General features: G+C 56.5%; 7 protein-coding genes across 7 annotated transcripts; 4 read left to right on the top strand and 3 right to left on the bottom strand.

The window, feature by feature from the left end:
- Nucleotides 1–95: 95 nt before the first annotated feature.
- On the bottom strand, nt 96–1,679 carry SCHCODRAFT_02511537 (uncharacterized protein; the record flags this gene model as incomplete). Its single annotated transcript, XM_050343253.1, has 5 exons — nt 96–249; nt 303–403; nt 458–596; nt 652–970; nt 1,022–1,679. 5 exons carry the CDS (start codon nt 1,677–1,679, stop codon nt 96–98), a joined length of 1,371 nt encoding a protein of 456 aa, XP_050198972.1.
- Nucleotides 1,680–3,159: 1,480 nt separating this feature from the next.
- SCHCODRAFT_02510679 (NCS1 nucleoside transporter family) lies at nt 3,160–5,033 on the bottom strand (the record flags this gene model as incomplete). The annotated part of the gene is made up of 6 exons (XM_003029465.1): nt 3,160–3,345; nt 3,406–3,628; nt 3,680–3,742; nt 3,795–4,147; nt 4,196–4,769; nt 4,822–5,033. The coding sequence occupies 6 exons, from the start codon at nt 5,031–5,033 to the stop codon at nt 3,160–3,162; spliced, it is 1,611 nt and encodes a 536-aa protein (XP_003029511.1).
- Nucleotides 5,034–5,764: 731 nt separating this feature from the next.
- Nucleotides 5,765–8,575, top strand: SCHCODRAFT_02670739 (uncharacterized protein; the record flags this gene model as incomplete). The annotated part of the gene is made up of 9 exons (XM_003029868.2): nt 5,765–6,223; nt 6,280–6,483; nt 6,581–6,655; nt 6,801–6,902; nt 6,958–7,624; nt 7,684–8,014; nt 8,067–8,211; nt 8,272–8,372; nt 8,422–8,575. 9 exons carry the CDS (start codon nt 5,765–5,767, stop codon nt 8,573–8,575), a joined length of 2,238 nt encoding a protein of 745 aa, XP_003029914.1.
- Nucleotides 8,576–8,721: 146 nt separating this feature from the next.
- SCHCODRAFT_02751266 (uncharacterized protein) lies at nt 8,722–10,500 on the top strand. Its single transcript, XM_003029867.3, has 5 exons — nt 8,722–9,071; nt 9,121–9,393; nt 9,446–9,483; nt 9,533–9,866; nt 9,916–10,500. Exons 1-5 carry the CDS (start codon nt 8,862–8,864, stop codon nt 10,321–10,323), a joined length of 1,263 nt encoding a protein of 420 aa, XP_003029913.1. The 5' UTR covers nt 8,722–8,861; the 3' UTR covers nt 10,324–10,500.
- Nucleotides 10,501–10,753: 253 nt separating this feature from the next.
- SCHCODRAFT_02510212 (uncharacterized protein) lies at nt 10,754–13,606 on the top strand (the record flags this gene model as incomplete). Its single annotated transcript, XM_050343231.1, has 8 exons — nt 10,754–11,219; nt 11,272–11,373; nt 11,426–11,542; nt 11,589–11,669; nt 11,719–11,865; nt 11,922–11,960; nt 12,013–12,264; nt 12,312–13,606. The coding sequence occupies 8 exons, from the start codon at nt 10,754–10,756 to the stop codon at nt 13,604–13,606; spliced, it is 2,499 nt and encodes an 832-aa protein (XP_050198971.1).
- Nucleotides 13,607–15,478: 1,872 nt separating this feature from the next.
- Nucleotides 15,479–15,793, top strand: SCHCODRAFT_02511374 (uncharacterized protein; the record flags this gene model as incomplete). The annotated part of the gene is made up of 1 exon (XM_003029866.2): nt 15,479–15,793. One exon carries the CDS (start codon nt 15,479–15,481, stop codon nt 15,791–15,793), a length of 315 nt encoding a protein of 104 aa, XP_003029912.2.
- A 436-nt stretch (nt 15,794–16,229) lies between these two features.
- SCHCODRAFT_02670734 (uncharacterized protein) lies at nt 16,230–17,196 on the bottom strand (the record flags this gene model as incomplete). Its single annotated transcript, XM_003029464.1, has 2 exons — nt 16,230–16,550; nt 16,600–17,196. 2 exons carry the CDS (start codon nt 17,194–17,196, stop codon nt 16,230–16,232), a joined length of 918 nt encoding a protein of 305 aa, XP_003029510.1.
- Between the last annotated feature and the right edge of the window lie 1,007 nt (nt 17,197–18,203).

The following is an 18,203-nucleotide window of genomic DNA, read 5'->3' as shown; positions in this document are numbered from 1 at the left end:
TACGCGTACTCGTGAGGGTCGATGTACAAAGACCCATCGGATGTCCGCTTTCGTCGTTAACTTCGTGATCAGGCAGAGCGAAGCCACTGCACCTTCTAAGCCAGAAGGTCCATGAACGCGTTTACGACTTCCCCGCAATGCGGTAACTCCCCTTTCGCCACCTTCAACATCATCCTCTTTCTCTCTTGTGCGCACGCCGTGTAGTGCGTCTTGAAGATGGCGACTTCCATGTCTCGCACTTCCGTATACCTTCGAAATCTCGTGAGCACGCTACCCCAGACAACGGCGTGATATAAGCGCACCTCGAGGTAAACACGGAAAATAATTCCCGCACGATGTTCTTCGGGTCCAGCTGGGATTTGATGTTCTGCAAGCACACGTCTTGAAGTTCCTTCATCTCCAACTAGGGAGAACGTTAAGTAGGCGAAGAACAAGCGAACGGGATAGGAAGACGGACCATGTGTGCGACACGATACATCGACTTGGGCGAGCACGCCGTCGGCGGTAGCTCCCAGCTCTCTTGGCGGGTTCCGCTCGACTTGAGCGCACAGAACGTAATTTCGCCCGTGTACAGGTAGAGTACGAGAGATCTCCAGCTTGACAAGTCGGTCGTCAGCGCAGATTCTTTGTATCAGAAAGCAAAGGACGCACGTCTGATAGGCAAAGTCGTTGATGCGGACTACCCTCCCTTTGCGACCCGCAGCACCGTCTGCCGCGTCCGGCTCCTCTTTTCCTACCTCCAGAGGACCATTGATAACCTCATTCTGCGTCCCCGTGGACGAACTGGGGGATCCGACCTTCTTGCCTGGCTTCAGCGCACGCTTCTTTTTCCGACTTGCAATCGCCGCCCAACTCTCATCTCCGTCAATGTCACTGTCATCTGCGTAGTCCAGCTCATGCGAGGGCGCGTCTCGCGAGTACTGAGCGAAGGGCTGAGGCTTGCTCTCGGCGAAGTGTTCATCGAAAAGCACTTGGAAGCGTCAGCTCAAAAGAGGCATGCGCGCTGCCGCTGATCACTCACATGTATCCAAGTAGTCAGATACGCCCTTCAAGGCCTCCCGGTTTCCGTAGACCGCTTTGTACTCTACGGCGTTCCCATTCCGTTTGAAAGAAGGAAGGACGAACTCCACGTCGTTTAGGTCAGCACCTGAGACGGCGCTTCCTAGAGTGCGTAATATCGACTTTTGTGTGGCGCTTGGAGGAGGACGAACAGGCAGATGAACGTCGGGACATGATGAGAATGACAGGGAAAAGGTGACGATAGCGGTTTGTAGGAGCTCGACGGTGTCAAAGGTGAAGGTACACGTCTCCACTCCCTGAATATAGGCGGCGGCGTAGTTGTCATAAGACGAATAGTTGGTTGAGAGAGAGGCGGTGAAAAGGCAGTCCTGAGCAGCCTGACTATTCGTGCATCTGGTCTTGACTACCACCGAGCCCAAGTTTGAGCCGCTCAAGCAGTACGGATCAAAACCTAGATAGAGAGTAGGTTGTTCGCCAGTTCTCCAAGTACTGTTGGAGTTATTGAAACGAGTATTCCGTGGCATTGTGCCGTACGTGAATCGCCATCCAAATCCGCAGCTCTCGGTATACAATCGTCCAGTCTGTTTCTGTGGTATGGAGACCTTGAAAGCGGAAGAGACCCCTTCAGCCGTCCACTGATCGTTGCCGATTTTCTCCATTTTCTCCTGTCTGATCGCCTGAGGTCGCGATGAAGCTTGTAAAGGATGGGCGCTAAAGAAGATTCAGACATCGCCTCTCAGGCCCAGCCTTAAGTATGGCTGAGGCGTACAGATATCACCTTCATATCGACGCCTCCTGACCACCATGACGCCGATATCGCGGATTAGAAGGGAAAGCCTAGTATCCTCGCGGCGTCGAAGTCACACCGTACAGTTATGACTCACCTTGCCTTCTTCAAGTCTTCGTAATAGCGAACGCGGAGATCAAGTGTTCACACGGACGAGAAATAGAATGTCGAGCGTGCACGATTGGTATGCAAAAGAGGATGCTCTGTTGATTGATGAGCATTCCCACTGAAGGAAGACGGACACTGGCGCTCACAAATATGGCTTTAGAGAAGATTTACACACGCGCTAATACAGCGTATCATGTTCCCGTGGTCTCGAGCGATCCGGGATGCCTACAGACTGATCAGTCATTCGTCTAGCGTCAAACAGACAACGGACGTACAGTCCTCGACACGACATTCTCCCCCGCCTTTGGTCCTGATATCAAGGAAAGCTATCGATTGTCGCAATTTATGAAGTGCGTCGACGTTGCCCAGCAGGTCCTTGTCGGCATCCCTCAAGTCCAAGCGGGGGACTTTCAGCGCATGGCCCGCCGTCTGGCACGCAGTGGCCATACGGATAAGCGTGCTGCCCGTAACACGAAGATATCCGCTGAGAGCTAGTTCTTCGAGCCGCGGGTGATATACGGGCGAATGGGTATCGGCGCTGGCAGTGAGGAGCTGTTGTAGTCATTCATCATCGAGCGGATGAATCCTACTCACGCGAAGGGCTAGATCCTGCAAGTGCTGCAGCTCTAGAACCAAGTCGCGAACCTGTTTACTATAGCCCTCGAGGCGAAGCTGGCGGATGCGTGGGGAGCCACGAGAAGGGATCACAAGCCAGCTCGAATATGCGGGACAGAACCTCCACGTGAAGCCTGCGCACCGGTGCGAGGAAGGTTCGCCATATCCCCAGCCGGCGAGTGAGGGCCTTTTGCTGTCGCTCCAGTCGGCTCACAGACCGCCGAAGTACATCAAGCTCCTCAACCGAGGAAAGATAAGGCTCTGTAGAAGCGAGCTTGGCTTGCACGACGCGTCTGCCTGTGAGGGCGCTACGCCCGCGCGCAGTGCCAGGAGCTCCTCGGGCAGCTCTTCTGGCTCCAATTAGACGTCGTGGCCGCACCGCGCGCAAAGGGTGAACCTGTCAGTATTCGTAGGTGACATGCAGACTGAGGTGGTCAGCGAGATGATGGTTGAAGTCAAGAGGCGATCGTGCCGAGCACGCCCACGTGAGCCGCACCTGGTCATTTCAAGGCTTGATTCGGCCATGTAATACAGTCTATAAGCACAGTACACATAAGTACGCCACCCTCATACAGGTGGTCCATCTAGATTCCATCCATAGCGCCCAGCTATAACGATCCTAAGTACCCTTACAAACCCTCAGGTTTGACGCTCACACTGACATTCCCCTCCTTCTTCTCATCATCCGTCTCCCCGTCTGTCGAGCTCGCTCGCGTAGGAAGTACGTCGCGGTCGAGAATGACCGCAGGCATGAACGTCTCCTTCGCGGGGAACAGCGCCGACAAACCCCAATAGAAGACGCCAGCGGTGAAGAACTGCGTCAAGCGCGTTAGCAAGAGCTCGTGGTGGCGAAGACACATCCAGCTGGCACTCACCCCATACAGCCATGCGATGTCGAACATATGTCGTACGGGCCCTAGCGTTATGCTCGCGTTGATCGCCGCCGCAAGGCCCGGGATCGTGGGCGGTACGGAGACGAGAAGCGCGACGAGTGCGCGCCAGTTGATGCCCTTCCAATAGCTATAACGACCGTGCGGGTCATACATCGCGGGTAGGTCGACGGCGCAGCGGTGGATAATCCAGTAATCGACGATCATTCTGCGTTCGGCGTCAACAGCTACCGTGATGCTTTGACGAAGTAAGACTCACATAGCAGCGAAAGGTCCCAGGAAGATCGTGTACCCAGACATAAAGGTGAGGAAGCCTGGGGCGCTGACAAAGAGTCAGTATTCCTCGTCTTCGCTCGGCGAGCAGCGTTGCTCACCTTGCCAAGATCTCCCATGGGCAAAGCGCCCAGCCACCCAGGATCGCACAGATAATCTGCCCTCTCCTGATGTTGATATAACGCGGGAAGAGCGCCGTCATGTCGTTCGCTGCGCTAAGACTGTTGGCCGAGATGTTCGTGCCGATTGTGGCGAGCAAGAACGAGAAGGCGCCGAAGAACGCCGCCGCACGGTTATCCCATCGGTCAATGAGCTGGAGCGGATCCCAAAGTGTCTCGCCGTATAGGACTTCGCCAGCTGCGGTGACAGCGATACCAAGGAAACCGACGAAGGTGAAGAGGATCGGAATGATGAAGAGCTGAACATAAGTCGCTGCTTCGGTTTTCGCGTAGCGCTGGCTCGAGATAAGCGAGCTAAACATCCAGGAGAACTGATAACGCACCGTAAAATCTGGAATGTTCACTGACAGTGTGGCGTAGATCCCTAACGCGCTGTTGAGCGAGTTCAACCAAGCCCAGCTGAAGGCAGAGCCAGACAATTGACTGTGCTTGGGCTCCAGGCTGAGGGCTGTTGGCACCTTCACCAGCGACCATATGAAGATAGCCAGCCACGCGAAAGGGACGACGATGGACTTCGCGATGAAGAGGAACCGAATTTTCTGGGGCGATACAAGCATGAAGGGGAATTGTAGCAGCCAGTAGAGGAAGTAGCACATCATGCCGGACGTCGTGATGTTCGCGTCCGCGGCCAGATGATTCGGTATGCGCGCCGTCGAAGGCCAGATAGCCTTGAGCATCTGATAGATGCACTCCGACCCAACGTACGTCTGGATACCGAACCAGAACATCGCGAGAACGACGCGCGAGATGACGGGGAAGTAGCTGAGCCAGAAGCCGAAGGAGGCGCGGTTGATGACGGGGAACGCAACGTGCAGACGCGCACCCTGCAAGCCGTTCAAGACGGTGCAGATGGCGATGATAACATGCCCCACGGCGATCGCGGGTAATGCCTGACGCCTAGGTGTGCATGAGTTGTCTGCAGAAGAGAGCGAGGCAGCGAGGTATGCACCAGGAAAGGCCGACCGCGAGCATGCTGCTAGCGAGCTCCCACACCGCGGTGTTCGTCGCGTCGGAGACCCAGTATGCGACGAAGTTCCATGTCGTCCAAGTCCGCTGGTTCGGGGGCACGGGGTCCATGTCCTTGTTGCTCCATCGCGATGTCGGCGCAAAGGTTGACTCTTCGGGCTCGAGAGCCCAACGAGATGGGCGAAAGAAGTCCATTGCGTCGTCGTTTGGCGCGCGTCTGGAGGAGGAGATGGGGGGACCGGACAAGGAGCCTCGGACATAGGCACGGCCACAAATTTACAGGTCTCTTCGGGATGAGTTTGCAGCGATATCGGGAGCATATGGGCGCTCCGCTATTCAGAGATAACTCGAGCGATAAGCAATCGGCCGCAGGCGATTTGCGGGGTGGCCCCGGAAGACGGGGGACAGACATTGACCGTGCCTCTATCTCTGATGTGTACGACCATGGTGGGGACGTGCGCAGTGAGCTTGCCGTCGTTTAGGACGACGGTGATAGCGCAGAATGTCATGCAAGTCTCGAACGCACCTTGGCTAGCACATGCTAGGCGCGGACAAGCCTGAATTCAGGCCGAACCTTGTTCGTCCTGACATTCATCTTCGTCGTCGGCCTGGGTCGCTCCACGTCACCCACGTCGCGTTTCTCGACGCCAAGAGCCCCTCGAAGTCGTCCGTGTTCTTTGTGGGTCCACATGCGGGGCGACGAGGAGAGAAAAGTGGGCCTATGACTTCAAGATGACGGTTTCGTTCAACCTCCTGCCCCGGTTCCAGTCGCGACTGGAGTCAAGTGGTGGTGTCATCGCCACGAGATCTGGAGTGCGGGGATTCGAGCTCCCTTTGTCACTTGCCTTCTTCCTCTTGTACTCAAGGTGCGTACACCGTTCCTCCGAGCAGCGCCTGTATTGAGGTACTTCGCAGCATAATACATTATGGCTGCAACGCTCGCAGAACTCAAGACATACGACCTCAAGGAGACCATTGACCAAGAGGACCTGTCCGTCACGATCAAGGACAAGGCCCAGCTCTCCCCTCCTTCCGCGAATGCAGTCGCATGCACCATTCTCCAGCTACACTCAGCCTCCGACGCTCAGGCACCCCTTCGCCTCTTCGTCCCCCACCGCCTCCTCCTCATCGCGCCTCCTCCGCAAACCAATCAGTCATCCTCCCTCCCCGACGAAACTACGCAAAGCTACCTCTACTCGCTCGCAAAGCAAGCGGAAGAGGCCGCGGTCTCGCAGTCCTGTAGCAGCATTCTCGCGGGCCTAGGCAGCGAGAGTGACGACTTCGGGGACGTCGCCGTCTGGCTCGGGCAGGGCGAGTACGGCCGAGGGCATGAAGCGGACGCGCTCAAGCGCCTCGGCTTCGAGCAGTGGGCTACGCATGGCCAGGTGCGTTCATCCGATCACCCTTCCTTATCCGACATTGCTCATGCGCTCGCCCGCAGATCAGCGTACTTCCTCCAAGCTCGGTGCTCGCCAATTTCAAGCAACCAACACCGCAGTTGGCGAAGCTGGCTGAGGACATCGCGTGGCTGACCGATGCGCATTTCTTCCGACTGCAGGTACCCGGCATGTCCGGTGGTGTTGTTGTCTTCTTCTATCTTGGGCAGCTTGCGGTACACGGCAAGCCCGCTGGCTGGGGTGGCTTAGTGGGTATGGGGACGTGGTCGAGCAGTAGACCTTCTACGCCTGGACCTCATCCGCCTGTGTAAGGACGTAAGGCTACTTCCAGTAATGTAACACTAGCATCGCACCGAATACGCAAATCTCATGCCGCATGCAGTTACGCCTGGTCAGCAGCGAGCCACCATGATGTGCTTTGTGAGTGTTGATTTATTCCTTTTGCCGCCCCTACTGTACCTCTAGCGTTGTAGGATCGAAGCCCTCGCGCCTTCCTGATCTTTCTGTTCCAACGTCAGGCGGATAAGAAAACGGACATGATCTACTCCGCTGAGAAAACATGTAGAGCTCGAGTCAACATGGCCGGTCGAACAGTACTAGTTCGAGTCGCAATGAAGGCGGCAACACGTTGATGCCATGTGTGAAACGGGCAGGCGTCGAGACCGGGGTCAGTACGTATCCTCTCTCAGTCCTTCTTCGTCGCGTTGAAAATGCTGCTACAGCGGTGTGGCTCGGACGAATGGTCACACTACGGCGTCACCACCACATTCCGTATCACAAACCTGGATGAGCGCGACCCGAACCATCGAGTGACGGATGGTTGCGGCTTTGGCTGGCGCTTCACATACGTGCTCACCACGCAGAACACCGGCGCTCCTGGAACCTCCAATGCCAATCCTGATCAATCAACACAACGGCAACTCCTTTCGATCGGCTTCGATCCTTACTTGTTGGTCAGAGCTTCTGTAGGGATTGTGGACATCGTCGCCCGCTCCTCGCAATCGCTGATGCGCGATACCTCCAAAACTCTCGCCTCACTGAACGGGAACTCGGTGTCTGTGCGTGATGACCGCGGCAACGCATTGCAAAGCGCGACCTGCCCTGTCTGCGACTTCGTCTACCGCGACATCCGGGATCTGAAGGCGGACACCATCACCATCAGCGTGGCATTCCAATCGCCTAGCATTCGCATGCCTGCTCTTCCGCCGGTGTCTCCAGCGGCTGCGAAGTTCACACAAAGGGTCTACGACACTATCCTCACCGGTGCCGAAGTTAACGATGTCGAGTTCATCCTCCCCTCCCGCAAAAGCCTCGATCGGGTGACGGCGTACGGGGCGGTATACGGCAATCGAGAAGTGCTACATGGCATGTCGTCCTACTTAGATACGCGTAAGGCTTGTCTGTTGATCTATGTTCAACACGGTAGCTAACCCAGACAACTTTCCAAGTGCTTTTTGACGATCACTTCTCCGAGGCGTCGCCACAAGAATTCGGCCTTTACAAAGCGCCGACTACTTCACAAGTCCTCGATTACGAGTCCGACAGCGATCTGGAGGAAGAGAACGAGGACGAGGCGAAATCCGCGGCACAGGGGAAGACTGCTCGAAGTACTCACGGCGAAGGCGAAGCGCAGGGCAATGATGAGGAGCGATCCAGCAGCCCTACCGGAATTGTGGCCCTATCGGACGCTTTCGACGACCCACAAAAGCTCAATCACGTTGCCAAAGTCGAGCGAAAGAAAGGGAGAGTGGTTCACGTAGACGGCTTCGCGTACCACACGTGCGTAGCTCCCATGTGAGTGGTAAATGTTCACTGATGCGCACGAGCGTAGCTGGAAGGCTCTCATATTCTATGTCTACACCGGAAAGATCGACTTCCGCCCCCTGAAATCTACGACTGCGTTTCAGACGAGCTCGCAGACCGAGGTCTCGCCAGCGGCGTGCTCCCCGAAGTCGATGTATCGCATTGCCCACATGGTACGTATCTACTCACCCGTCATATATCTACCGCGATGCGGGACTCTCACTTTCATGTAGCTAGAAATACCTGAGCTACAGACGCTCTGTCTGAGGAACATCGAAGCACAATTGAGCTCAGAGAACATCGTGCAAGAGGCGTTCTCGGCGTTTACCTCTTGGTGAGCTACAGACCATCTTTGAAGCGCGCTTTACGCTAAACAGGAACAGGTACCCAGACGTCAAGGAAATGGAAATCCTGACATTGAAGAAATACTATAATGAGTGCGCAGAGGAGAGGAAGGCGATCCTCGGGAGGGTTGTGAAAGGCGAGCTGCCGCATTGTGAGGATATCGTGGAGGCCATGATGAATTTTACGAAGTAGATAAATACAGCCTTCAGACAAGTGCGCAGAGAGGGGTACTACAAACTGGGGAGATCCCGAACGTAGACGCGGCGAAGTTGAACATCGAAAGTCATGCATTGGTCACGCCGAATGCATGACCGGACCGGGATCGGAACATTTCATAAGCGCCCGCCAGGGCCAGTGATCGGCGCGCGGGGGAATATCATAACGTTGCTTGCCTCTAACGACTACCCTTTCCGCCTCCTAGTGTTCTTTCTATCCTCCCCTCCACTGTCCTTACGCCTTTTGACGCACCTAAAAGTCTATGGGTGATGTACTCGGATTCGACATCGACGTTAACATAAACTATGACGACCCGTCCTGGAACGACTATGTTGAGCACCAGAACATGTGGTGCAAGTACCAGCCCATGCTGGAGGCGAAGGGATATCGCCTCCCCGAGGAGTACAAGCCGACGAATACTATCAGCATATCTGAGCTGAAGAAGCACGGAAGCCCGTTCATCCTGACGGAAGTAAGCGCCTGCCTCTTCTCGCGCCGCCGTCGCGCTAACGCCTGTCCAGCACCCGCACGTGCAGCTTGAGTCGAAGCGCATCAAGGACAACAGCCCTATTGTGCTCAAGTTCGTGAAGATTAGCGTGCAGGAGGCAGCCATCACGGCGCACCTGGCGAAGATCAGCGACCCATGGAACCATACCATTCCCGTCTGGGATGTCATCAACTTACCCGACGACGACAAGTGGTGCATCCTTGTCTGCCCAAAGTACCGATCGTGCTACAAGCTTCCCTTCCACACTACCACCCAGTTCGTCGTGTTCTTACGACAGGTCCTGCGGGTGCGTTTTCTTGACCCGACGTACTCGGCAGAAGCCTTGACGCTCTTTTCAGGGCCTCTGCTTCATGCACCGACATAATGTTGCCCACTGGTGAGCACAGAACGCCACCAAAATTATCCGAAACCTCATACGCGGCCAGTGATATAGCCTCGGGGAACATCGTCCTCCATGAGACTGCGGTAACCGAAGAAGCCGATGAATCCTTCGTCGTCGAGAAGGGGACGCCATCGACGACTTTACGATTCCGCGGTGCGTTACGACGATGGACATCGAAGAAGCGGAAAGGCGCACGATACTACTTCATCGACTTCGGCCTGTCGTGCGCCTTCGACAGCTACGAGAAACGGCACAAGGTCTACGGTGTCTGCGGTCAGCACCGTGATGTACCCGAGCTATCGGAAGAGGTTGCCTACGATCCGTTCAAGGTAGATATGCGCCAGCTTGGTGAGACCTTGAGGAAGGACTTCGCTGAGGTAAGCTTCTCTGTTCGTAGTCTGGCTGCCTGTTCTGACCCTTTCGCAGGAATACCAAGGCCTCGAGTTCATCCAGCCCCTCATTAACCGCCTACGCGAGGACGATCCAGACAAGAGGCCCACGGCGGAAGAAGCGCTCGACATCTTCGAGCAGCTCGTCGACTCGCTGCCTGACAAAAAGACACGGAAATTGAGGCGGCGCGACGACTGCCCCGCACTACAATACTTTGCCATCTTCTTCGTCGCTGCATGGATGCTAGGCCTCTACTGGATGTACCACGTCATCACTGGACTCGATCCGGAACGCTTTCAAGGCGTCCCGATGGGATTAACTGGAGCTATTCATAGGGCACGGCAGGTCAGCGCGGCGGACGAGGCTGGTATGGATGCTTTGCTGGAGGGGACGAGGGCTATGTTTGATGACTCGGTATCACCTCTGGAAGGGACGTTGAGATAGCTATGGTATATGCTCATGATTATCTACATCCTTGCTTCATATAGATGACAGATACCTATACACTAGTGGATCGGGACGGTGTAGTTTACATACCTGTATACTAATTCGGCGAGCCACTCGCTATCAGGCTATGCCAACGACTATGCTTTATCGTAAGACGCTCTTGTTGTTGAGTCCGGTTGCCATGCTCTTGGCCTCAGACGGTGCAAAAGACGAGGGCCACGATTGGCGCGATTTGTTGTTTCACGTGACCGCGAGGCAGTTAACCACGTGTTGATGCGCCTTGTCTTCCTCGTTGCAGCTGCTGTCGCTCCAAGCACCGTGTCCGACAGTGAGCGCGCCCACTTGGGGCATGGACGTCGTCCCGCATCCCCCACCACGTCTCCGCGTCTCCCGAAACCCTCCGTCCCTCTCCCGTGACCTTCCGTCGATGCCTGGTCCATCGAGCGCAGACCCGGCCACATTTCCCGATCGCATTCCCTCCCACCACCACGACGACAGCGACTGGCCGTCAGCAAGGACACCTGCCCCTTATCACCCGCCTTCAGCCAACGGACGCTCCCCTGACGCGATGAGGTTGCGCGACCTCCTCGACCAGACGTCGGGCCCCTCAAGCAGCGACGCGCGACCTGTGGCCTCCATCCCGCGTTCTTATCCACCCTCAGAGCTCGAGTCCGACTACGACGATATACCCAACTTTGGCGGTGGCCCCAGTCTTGCACGCGAGAGCCTGAAGGCGCTTTTCAATAGCGCGCTAGCGGACACGCCAGAGCGCACTAGACGCACCAATGTCACCACCAGTGACATGGATATGAGCCCGGGGCCCAGCAGACCAATGCACCAGCGAAATTGGAGCATGAGCGACGATGGCTCGGAGGACGCGGAGGCACCGCCAGGTGAGTATATGCGCGCTTAGCAGATTGCCCCTTATTGATGAGTACCCTGCAGCATCTCTGCGTCCCATCCCTGGTCGAAGGCAAGCCAATAGCTCGCCCGTGGATGACAAGCCCACCCCACGCCCAGAGCTCAAGAACCTCCTCGTATCAGATAGTGCGTGAACCCATCTTGAGAACAAGCGCTCCCACTCATATATGCGCACTAGCTGAGAGCGATGACACGGCTGCACCAGTTCCGCGCCACCCGAATGCCGCCAAAGCGTCACCACCCGAGAATACGAATACACCCTTCCACTCTATACACATGTCGCCTAATGAGTCTAGTGAGTCGCCTGCTAAGACGGAATGCTTTCGCTCATCATCACCCAGATCTCATGGATCAAGATTCCGATATGCAGCGTGCAATGCAGGACTACGATAGTTACATAGCTTCGGCAAATAATTCGCCAAGTATGTTTCAGCCCAATTTCTGTTGCGGTACACTCATTACGTCCCCCAGTGACATTCCCTTCCTCGAGAAAGCAAGCCGAGCGCCTGCCTCCCACCACTCCTTTAAATCGTACCGGCGAATCGGACGAACAACAGACTGCCCGGCGCCCCAAGATGACTGTCCAGGACAGCTTGGATAGACTCCTGCAGCGATCAAGTCCGTACATTTCTCTCATACTCTCGCTTCAGGTTGGACTGACACAAAACTACCAGCTGCACGACCAAGTCCCAACGGCAGTCACAGCTATTCTGGTAAGTTTACTTTTTCTCTTTCTCTACGAAGCCTCGTTTCTGACATGATTAGGTCGGCAAACTCGCGATGAGCACGACAACGAACGGCCACTGAGCAGGAACAAGCCCACGCCAAGATCGAATCCCCCGACCACTCCAGCCTTGAAGCGTCGCAGTGTCAACCTTTCAGACCTCCGGAGCAGTCCACCGGTCACGAATGGGCACTCAAGAACCTTGACAAGAAGGACCAGCTCAAATTCTCTGCAAAGCGATATGACCTCTCCGGGAAGCTCACATAGGGGTTCCGTAATGTCGAATCAAGATTGTGAGTTGCTAAAAAGCATATCATTGCGCTCACTCACAATTACGAAGATGCCGAGCGTCGACAGTCGATGGCGCATGAGGATGCGTCTGAACGCGAAAAGAGCTGGAACAAGCCCCGCCCGAGATCGGATAACCTGTCCCACTTCAACTTGAGCCAACTGGATGAGCGGTCGCGCGCGCTCAGCTCGCCCTCGCGTCCTGGGTCGTCCATGTCCCTGACGTTCGAGCATCAAGTGCGCTCGCGCCATCGACTTTCAACGAGCTCGTCCTTTGGCGACCTCTCCTCGAGATCCGCGTCGCCTTCGAACTCCATGTTCAGCGTGGACGAGGAGCGCGAAGAGATCATGCAGGCGGTCCAACATGAGCGGGAACGGAACTGGGGTAGTACTCGTCCTCAATGGCGCGCCAGGAAGTTGTCGGAAACATTGCTATCCAGCCGTCCACCGTCTCCGGCGGAGTCGCTTCCTGACTCTCCGAAGATATCGCCGTCTTTGCTTCGTAGGCGGACGGAGAGCTTGCGAAGTTCCACTGCGAGCCCTGCAGGTCTACGCAAAAGCCCGTCATCCGCGAGCTTGCGCGCTAGTCCCTCGATACACGCGCCTCTGCGGTCTCCCTCGCCATCCCCAGGCCACCGAAGCAGGCGTACTTCTCTCCTCCAGACCAACGCGTCATCGCCCGGTTTCCCTTCCTCACCTTCGAAGACCCCTTCGACAGTGCGCGGCAAGCAAAAGGCAGCGCCGGTGGACATCTCAGACTTCTCGACTGGCTCGGCGCGCTCGACGCCAGGGACGCACTCGCGGACGTACTCCACGCCGGGGCGTCCCAGCAGTCGATTGTCGCTGTCGAGTAGTCCGGGGAGGGCGAGTCAGATACCGGTGTACTCGCCTGGGAAGAAGAAGAAAGCAGTGCCTGTACCGAAGGCGGTAGTCCCGGAGGAGGAAAATTTGAGCGTGGATTTTCCCTCGACATCGTCTGCAAGGCAATTGCCCAAGATTGAGGTGTCGACTGCCGCTAATGGGTTCGGTGACTCGGCGACAAGTATGTGGCTCACCAGTTCTTTCCAACAGTCAGCATCTAATATCTTCTTTCAGGTAGTGACGCTGAAGACAATGCGACTCCGCGGGTGGTTGAAGAGGAGAACACGCCTACGCTTAGAACCGTGTTGCCGCCATCAGAGGAGACACCGAGAGGATCACCTATCGAAGAGAGGCGTAGTAGCCCGCGTTTGCGCCCAGCGTCGACTGACGAAGCACGTCTGCACCGTACAATTGGTTCGCCACTGTCCGTCGGGTCGTCTATCGAGCGCTCGACTACGCCACCGCTGCCGCCCCCTCAACCGATAGAGCGCTCAACGACACCTCCATCGCCGCCTCCACCGTCATCCCCAGAACCACATGGATCGCCTGAGATACCCACGTCGCCAGAGCTGCCCTCGTCGCCGGCGCTGTCGGCGTCGCCACCACCGCGGCCCCCGTCAAGGACGCGCGCGTCGCCTGCGCCGCGGGTTCCGTCGCCAAAGGAGACGCCGCGAGCGCCTTCTCCGAGGCAGTCGTCGCGGCCACCGACGCCTAAGCAGTCTTCGAGGCCTCCTACGCCTAGAGAACCGTCGCGGCCATCTACCCCAAGGGATGCTCCTCGACCTCCAACGCCGAGGGACAGTTCGCGACCGTCGACGCCAAGAGATGCTCCGCGACCGCCAACGCCGAAGGAGTCTCAGCGATCGTCGACGCCGAAGGAATCTCAGCGACCGCCGACGCCGAAGGAGGCTATGCGCCCACCGACTCCAAGAGAGACCCCGCGGCCTGTTTCCCCGAGGCCACCGTCTAGGTCAACCATTCCTGCTCTCGCCGAAGTGTCCATGGAATCGGAAGGAGAGCAGCCGTTCGTCTCCTTGCCCGCCAACACGCCGGAGCAGTCGGTGGCGTTCACCATACCCGACCCCTCTCTTCTGTCGTCCACCGGCGATCAGGATCATACACCCGAAGGGCACTTCGATCCGTCGGTACTGAACACGCCCGCGAACGGTCAACCGAACTGGTCATCCATCGCTACCCCGCGACCCCCTGGCGCGTGGCTGGCGACGCCTGCACCTACGAGGCGGACACGGGCGAACTCATTGCCAACGCAGACCGACCCAGACGAGAGCTCGAAGGCGTCCATCAGCCCGGCGACTCCTGCTGCGTCTATGGGAAGGGCGTCTGCGTACGCCTTCCAGACACCCGCTCCGCCGGGCGCCTACGTGCCTACGCCGGCTGCGAGGAAAAGCATTTTGAAGGTCCGCTTCGATCAGGCTGCTTCTTCCGCGCGCCCGGCGACGGGAGACTGGTCGGAGTCGTTTGAGCAATCGTCGGATCTGCTCGACGCTGGGCACGCCACTCCGAGGCCAGAATCTGCACCGCCTATGCGAAGCCCTGGAATGCCACGCATCCGTATGTTAGATGCCTATGGGCGCCCTCTGGGTGCTCAGGCGGATACGCCTCGCAAGCCTCTCGTGAGGATTGTCGACGCTACTGGACAGGAGATTAAGCATGAGGAATCCTCGCAGCTCTCGGTGACGGAAGAGGAAGCCGAGCCGCAGACGCACAACGAGGCGTTGAAGCGTGTTCGGCGCGATGTTGTCGATCTCAATCAGCAGTTCGTCGACTTGGAGGTCAAGTGAGTCCTGGTATCTGCTAATACGAGACTGGTGGCTAACGGCTTTTTCAGGCGTGAAGAGGCGTCGGAAGAGCTGCAGCGACTCCGTGAACTGGAGCAGGTGTCTCAGGAATCTCGTCAAAGACGCGAGAAACTTGCGCAGGACCTGCACACTCGCGAGCAGGAGTTCAAGGCAAAGTTCGCACAACAGCGCGAGGCCATGGAGCGAAGTCATGCTGCGGTAAGTTGTCCCTCTTTCCGCCCTTTTGACAGGTACTCATGTCAGACCCAGATGACAACTTCCATTCGAAGGCCCCCCGCATGGACGCCTCGGCTATGGATGACCCTCCTTGCCGTGCAGCTGTTTGTAGCTGTCTTCATCTACAAGTGCGTGTGCCTCTGCGTCTCCATCCGCCTTCACGCTTATACCTCGTGTAGATATGCGCACATGCGCGCCGAAGAGCTCTTCCTGACGACTTATTACGACACCTTCTATGGTGACTTCTACCTGCCCGACCCGCCCGACTCGCCTCGCTACGCGATACCTTCTCGTGTGACTTGGTTCTACCAGCATCATCAGGATGGCTGGAGATCCTTCCTGTCCGATTTCTGGCGCTATCTATGCCTCTTCGTCATGGACGTACAATCTTATGTGCGGGACAGGTGGCTCCGTCAGGAGCCTTCACACTTATGGCCACCTACGTGACCGGGACGTTTGGTTATCGTGTTGTCCATATCGGATTTTTGGTTGTGACTGCATTCTTTCCCTGTCCATGAGTTATGTTATACCACTCCATCTACGCACGTCTGTAGCTTTATGTTGTACCATGGTTTTTTTTATTATGATTAAGGCGACATTCTTTGGACAGAACCGTGCTACGACATCGACGGAGTAGATTGTGGCTCGGAAAGCGAAGTCGCACTTCGGACGGTGAAGTAGGCGGCAAAACCCGACTGCAGGGAAATGTCGCTCTTCCCTTCTCATTTGAACGATCCTGTCCATGAATGACGATAGCTCGGAAGGACCGTGTCACGGCAAGGCCCGCGACCATCCACTACAGCACTCAAGTCGACAAGGTATGCCAGGACAGGCATTAGCGGCGCCGAGGTCCTGCCAGATCCGCTGCCTCGGGAAAGACAGAACAGGATGCCCTCAGTCGCGCTGCCTGCTGCTAACCGCTCATCCATTTCGGACAGAAAGATCCAATGCACTGTAGTAGAAGGTCTGACACACTTTCCGACACGAGTGAGGTCGATACTGAATCCTGACCATGATTTCGGTGCGCCTGGGGCTAAAAGAAATAAGTATATGTCTGTAATACAGCCGCACTACTACTGCTTGTATGGTACTCCAGGTCGGTTATACGCCCAGTTCCACAGCCTGTCGACCTCCTCGTCGGTACCCTTGTACCCCGGCTCGATGACATCGCCCCTTTCTCCCAAGTCGCTGAAGCCGGGCCTGCTCTGGTAGAGCCCGTACATCATGTACTCCCCACATTGCTCCTCTGATATTTCTAGTAGCCATAGTAGAGGCGAAAAGAGGTAGGCAATGATCTTGGCGAGCAGCGGCCCCGAGCGCCGGAACAGCGGCGTCCACACCCCTCCAGGGTTTGCGTGGATGAAGGTCACCTTGGGGTGCCTTTTGGCGAAGCCCTGAGCGCCAGTTTAGCCACAATCTACAAAGACAGTACGGCGCACTCACCGCCATGGCGAAGTCGTGGTACGTCGGCATCTGTGTCGCCCATCGCTTCAGCCCATTTCGCGACATATCGAGTTCATCCCACTCGAGCGGCGCCCCCACCCCCGCGCGCACGATCGTGATAACCTTCGCCTCCTCCCCAGCATCCGCAGCGCGGTCCAGCGCAGGCGCCAGGTTCTGTATGAACCGGAATCGCCCAAAGAACATCGCGGCCCAATTCTTGTCGAGTCCTTCCGCCGTCTTTTCGTGCGAGAGCGTCTCGACCGCGCCGATGGAGAGCACCAGGTAGTTGATCTTCTCCAAGTCGCGCTTCGCGAGCTGCTCGCACGCGGCGTCGACATTGCGCATGAGGCTGCAGTCGCAGGCGAGGAACTCGGAGAGTGTGTTGGCCGGGGAGGGGAGGGAGGCGATGAGCTCGTCGGCGGCAGCCTTGTTGCGACCGATGATAATGAGGCGAGCGTTTCCCTTCATGTGGCGGGCGAAGGCAGCAGCCATACCGCGCCCGATACCAGAGGTGCCTCCGATGAAGACACCGACGGGGGTTTTCGCCGAAGAGGTGGCGGTCGCGTTAAACTGCTTAACTGTAGAGAGGGAAGGCATCGCAGGGTGATTTGAGGATCTCCAGATGCCATGCCAGCCTTTTATAGACACAGCGTCGACGAGTCTTAGTGTCGTCAGTGGTCTCAGCTCGAGATTCTCTGCACCCATCTGCGTTTGCAACAGCCCATCGGTTCCACTACCGACGGAAGTAAGCCGTATTTCGAAAGCCGAAGGTTCTTGCCGGAGACAAAAGGAGTGCGTGGCTCCTGCATACCAGTCTCTGCGACAGAAGTACCCAGCGATACAGTCGGAGGTTAGTACAAGTATCGAAAGGAGTTGATGGAGGCAAGTTGAACCTTGGTTATGGCAATCCCGGCGGTATCAGTGACATGTGTAACACATGTGACGTCCACGTTCCTCTGACTCGAGCAACTTGAACCGGATTTCCAACACTCACAGAGTCAAAGTAATGGATGGCCAGGCATGTGTGCAAGAGCGGGTTAATTTCCTGGCGGCAAAACCCATAAGTGTAAGTTCGTCGAAGATTCATCGAGACTGAGAGAGAGAGCGAGGGAAGGCTATCAGGCGTCACGATCAGGCTGTATCGCGGTCCGAAGCCACTCAAGTGTAGGGCATCATTACGGTCATAGTAGATGCGGGAGAGTGTTTACGAAGGGAATAGCACCGAGTGAGCGGTGTGCGTCGCACGAGAAATGGCGCAGGTCGAGTTGCAGATGCTCAGAGATAGGGGCTTTCACAGGGTCATATGAATGTCACATGACGCGAATTCGAGACGGGCCATTTGCGATTTCGCGCTTCAGCTTCATCTCTAAGACGTACCAGCACGAATGGTAGCGGGATATGTTCCTGCTCTATATCCACCAGGAGGAGATCTTCTCCAATCCTCCGTCCCTTCTCTGCTACCTGAAGTCTACCTGTTAGCGCCAGGAGTTACCGGGTGTGGCATAGCAACGAGATAGCAACCGACGGCGACGTGCGCACGAGGATTCCATCAAGGCCTTTATGATGTTACCCCTGACTGTACCTCGGTACTGCAGCAGCCCTGT

The sequence above is a fragment of the Schizophyllum commune genome (genome assembly GCF_000143185.2).
Source record: "Schizophyllum commune H4-8 unplaced genomic scaffold SCHCOscaffold_9, whole genome shotgun sequence".
In the NCBI taxonomy this organism is placed as follows: domain Eukaryota; kingdom Fungi; phylum Basidiomycota; class Agaricomycetes; order Agaricales; family Schizophyllaceae; genus Schizophyllum; species Schizophyllum commune.
This window is presented reverse-complemented; position numbering and strand designations above follow the sequence as displayed.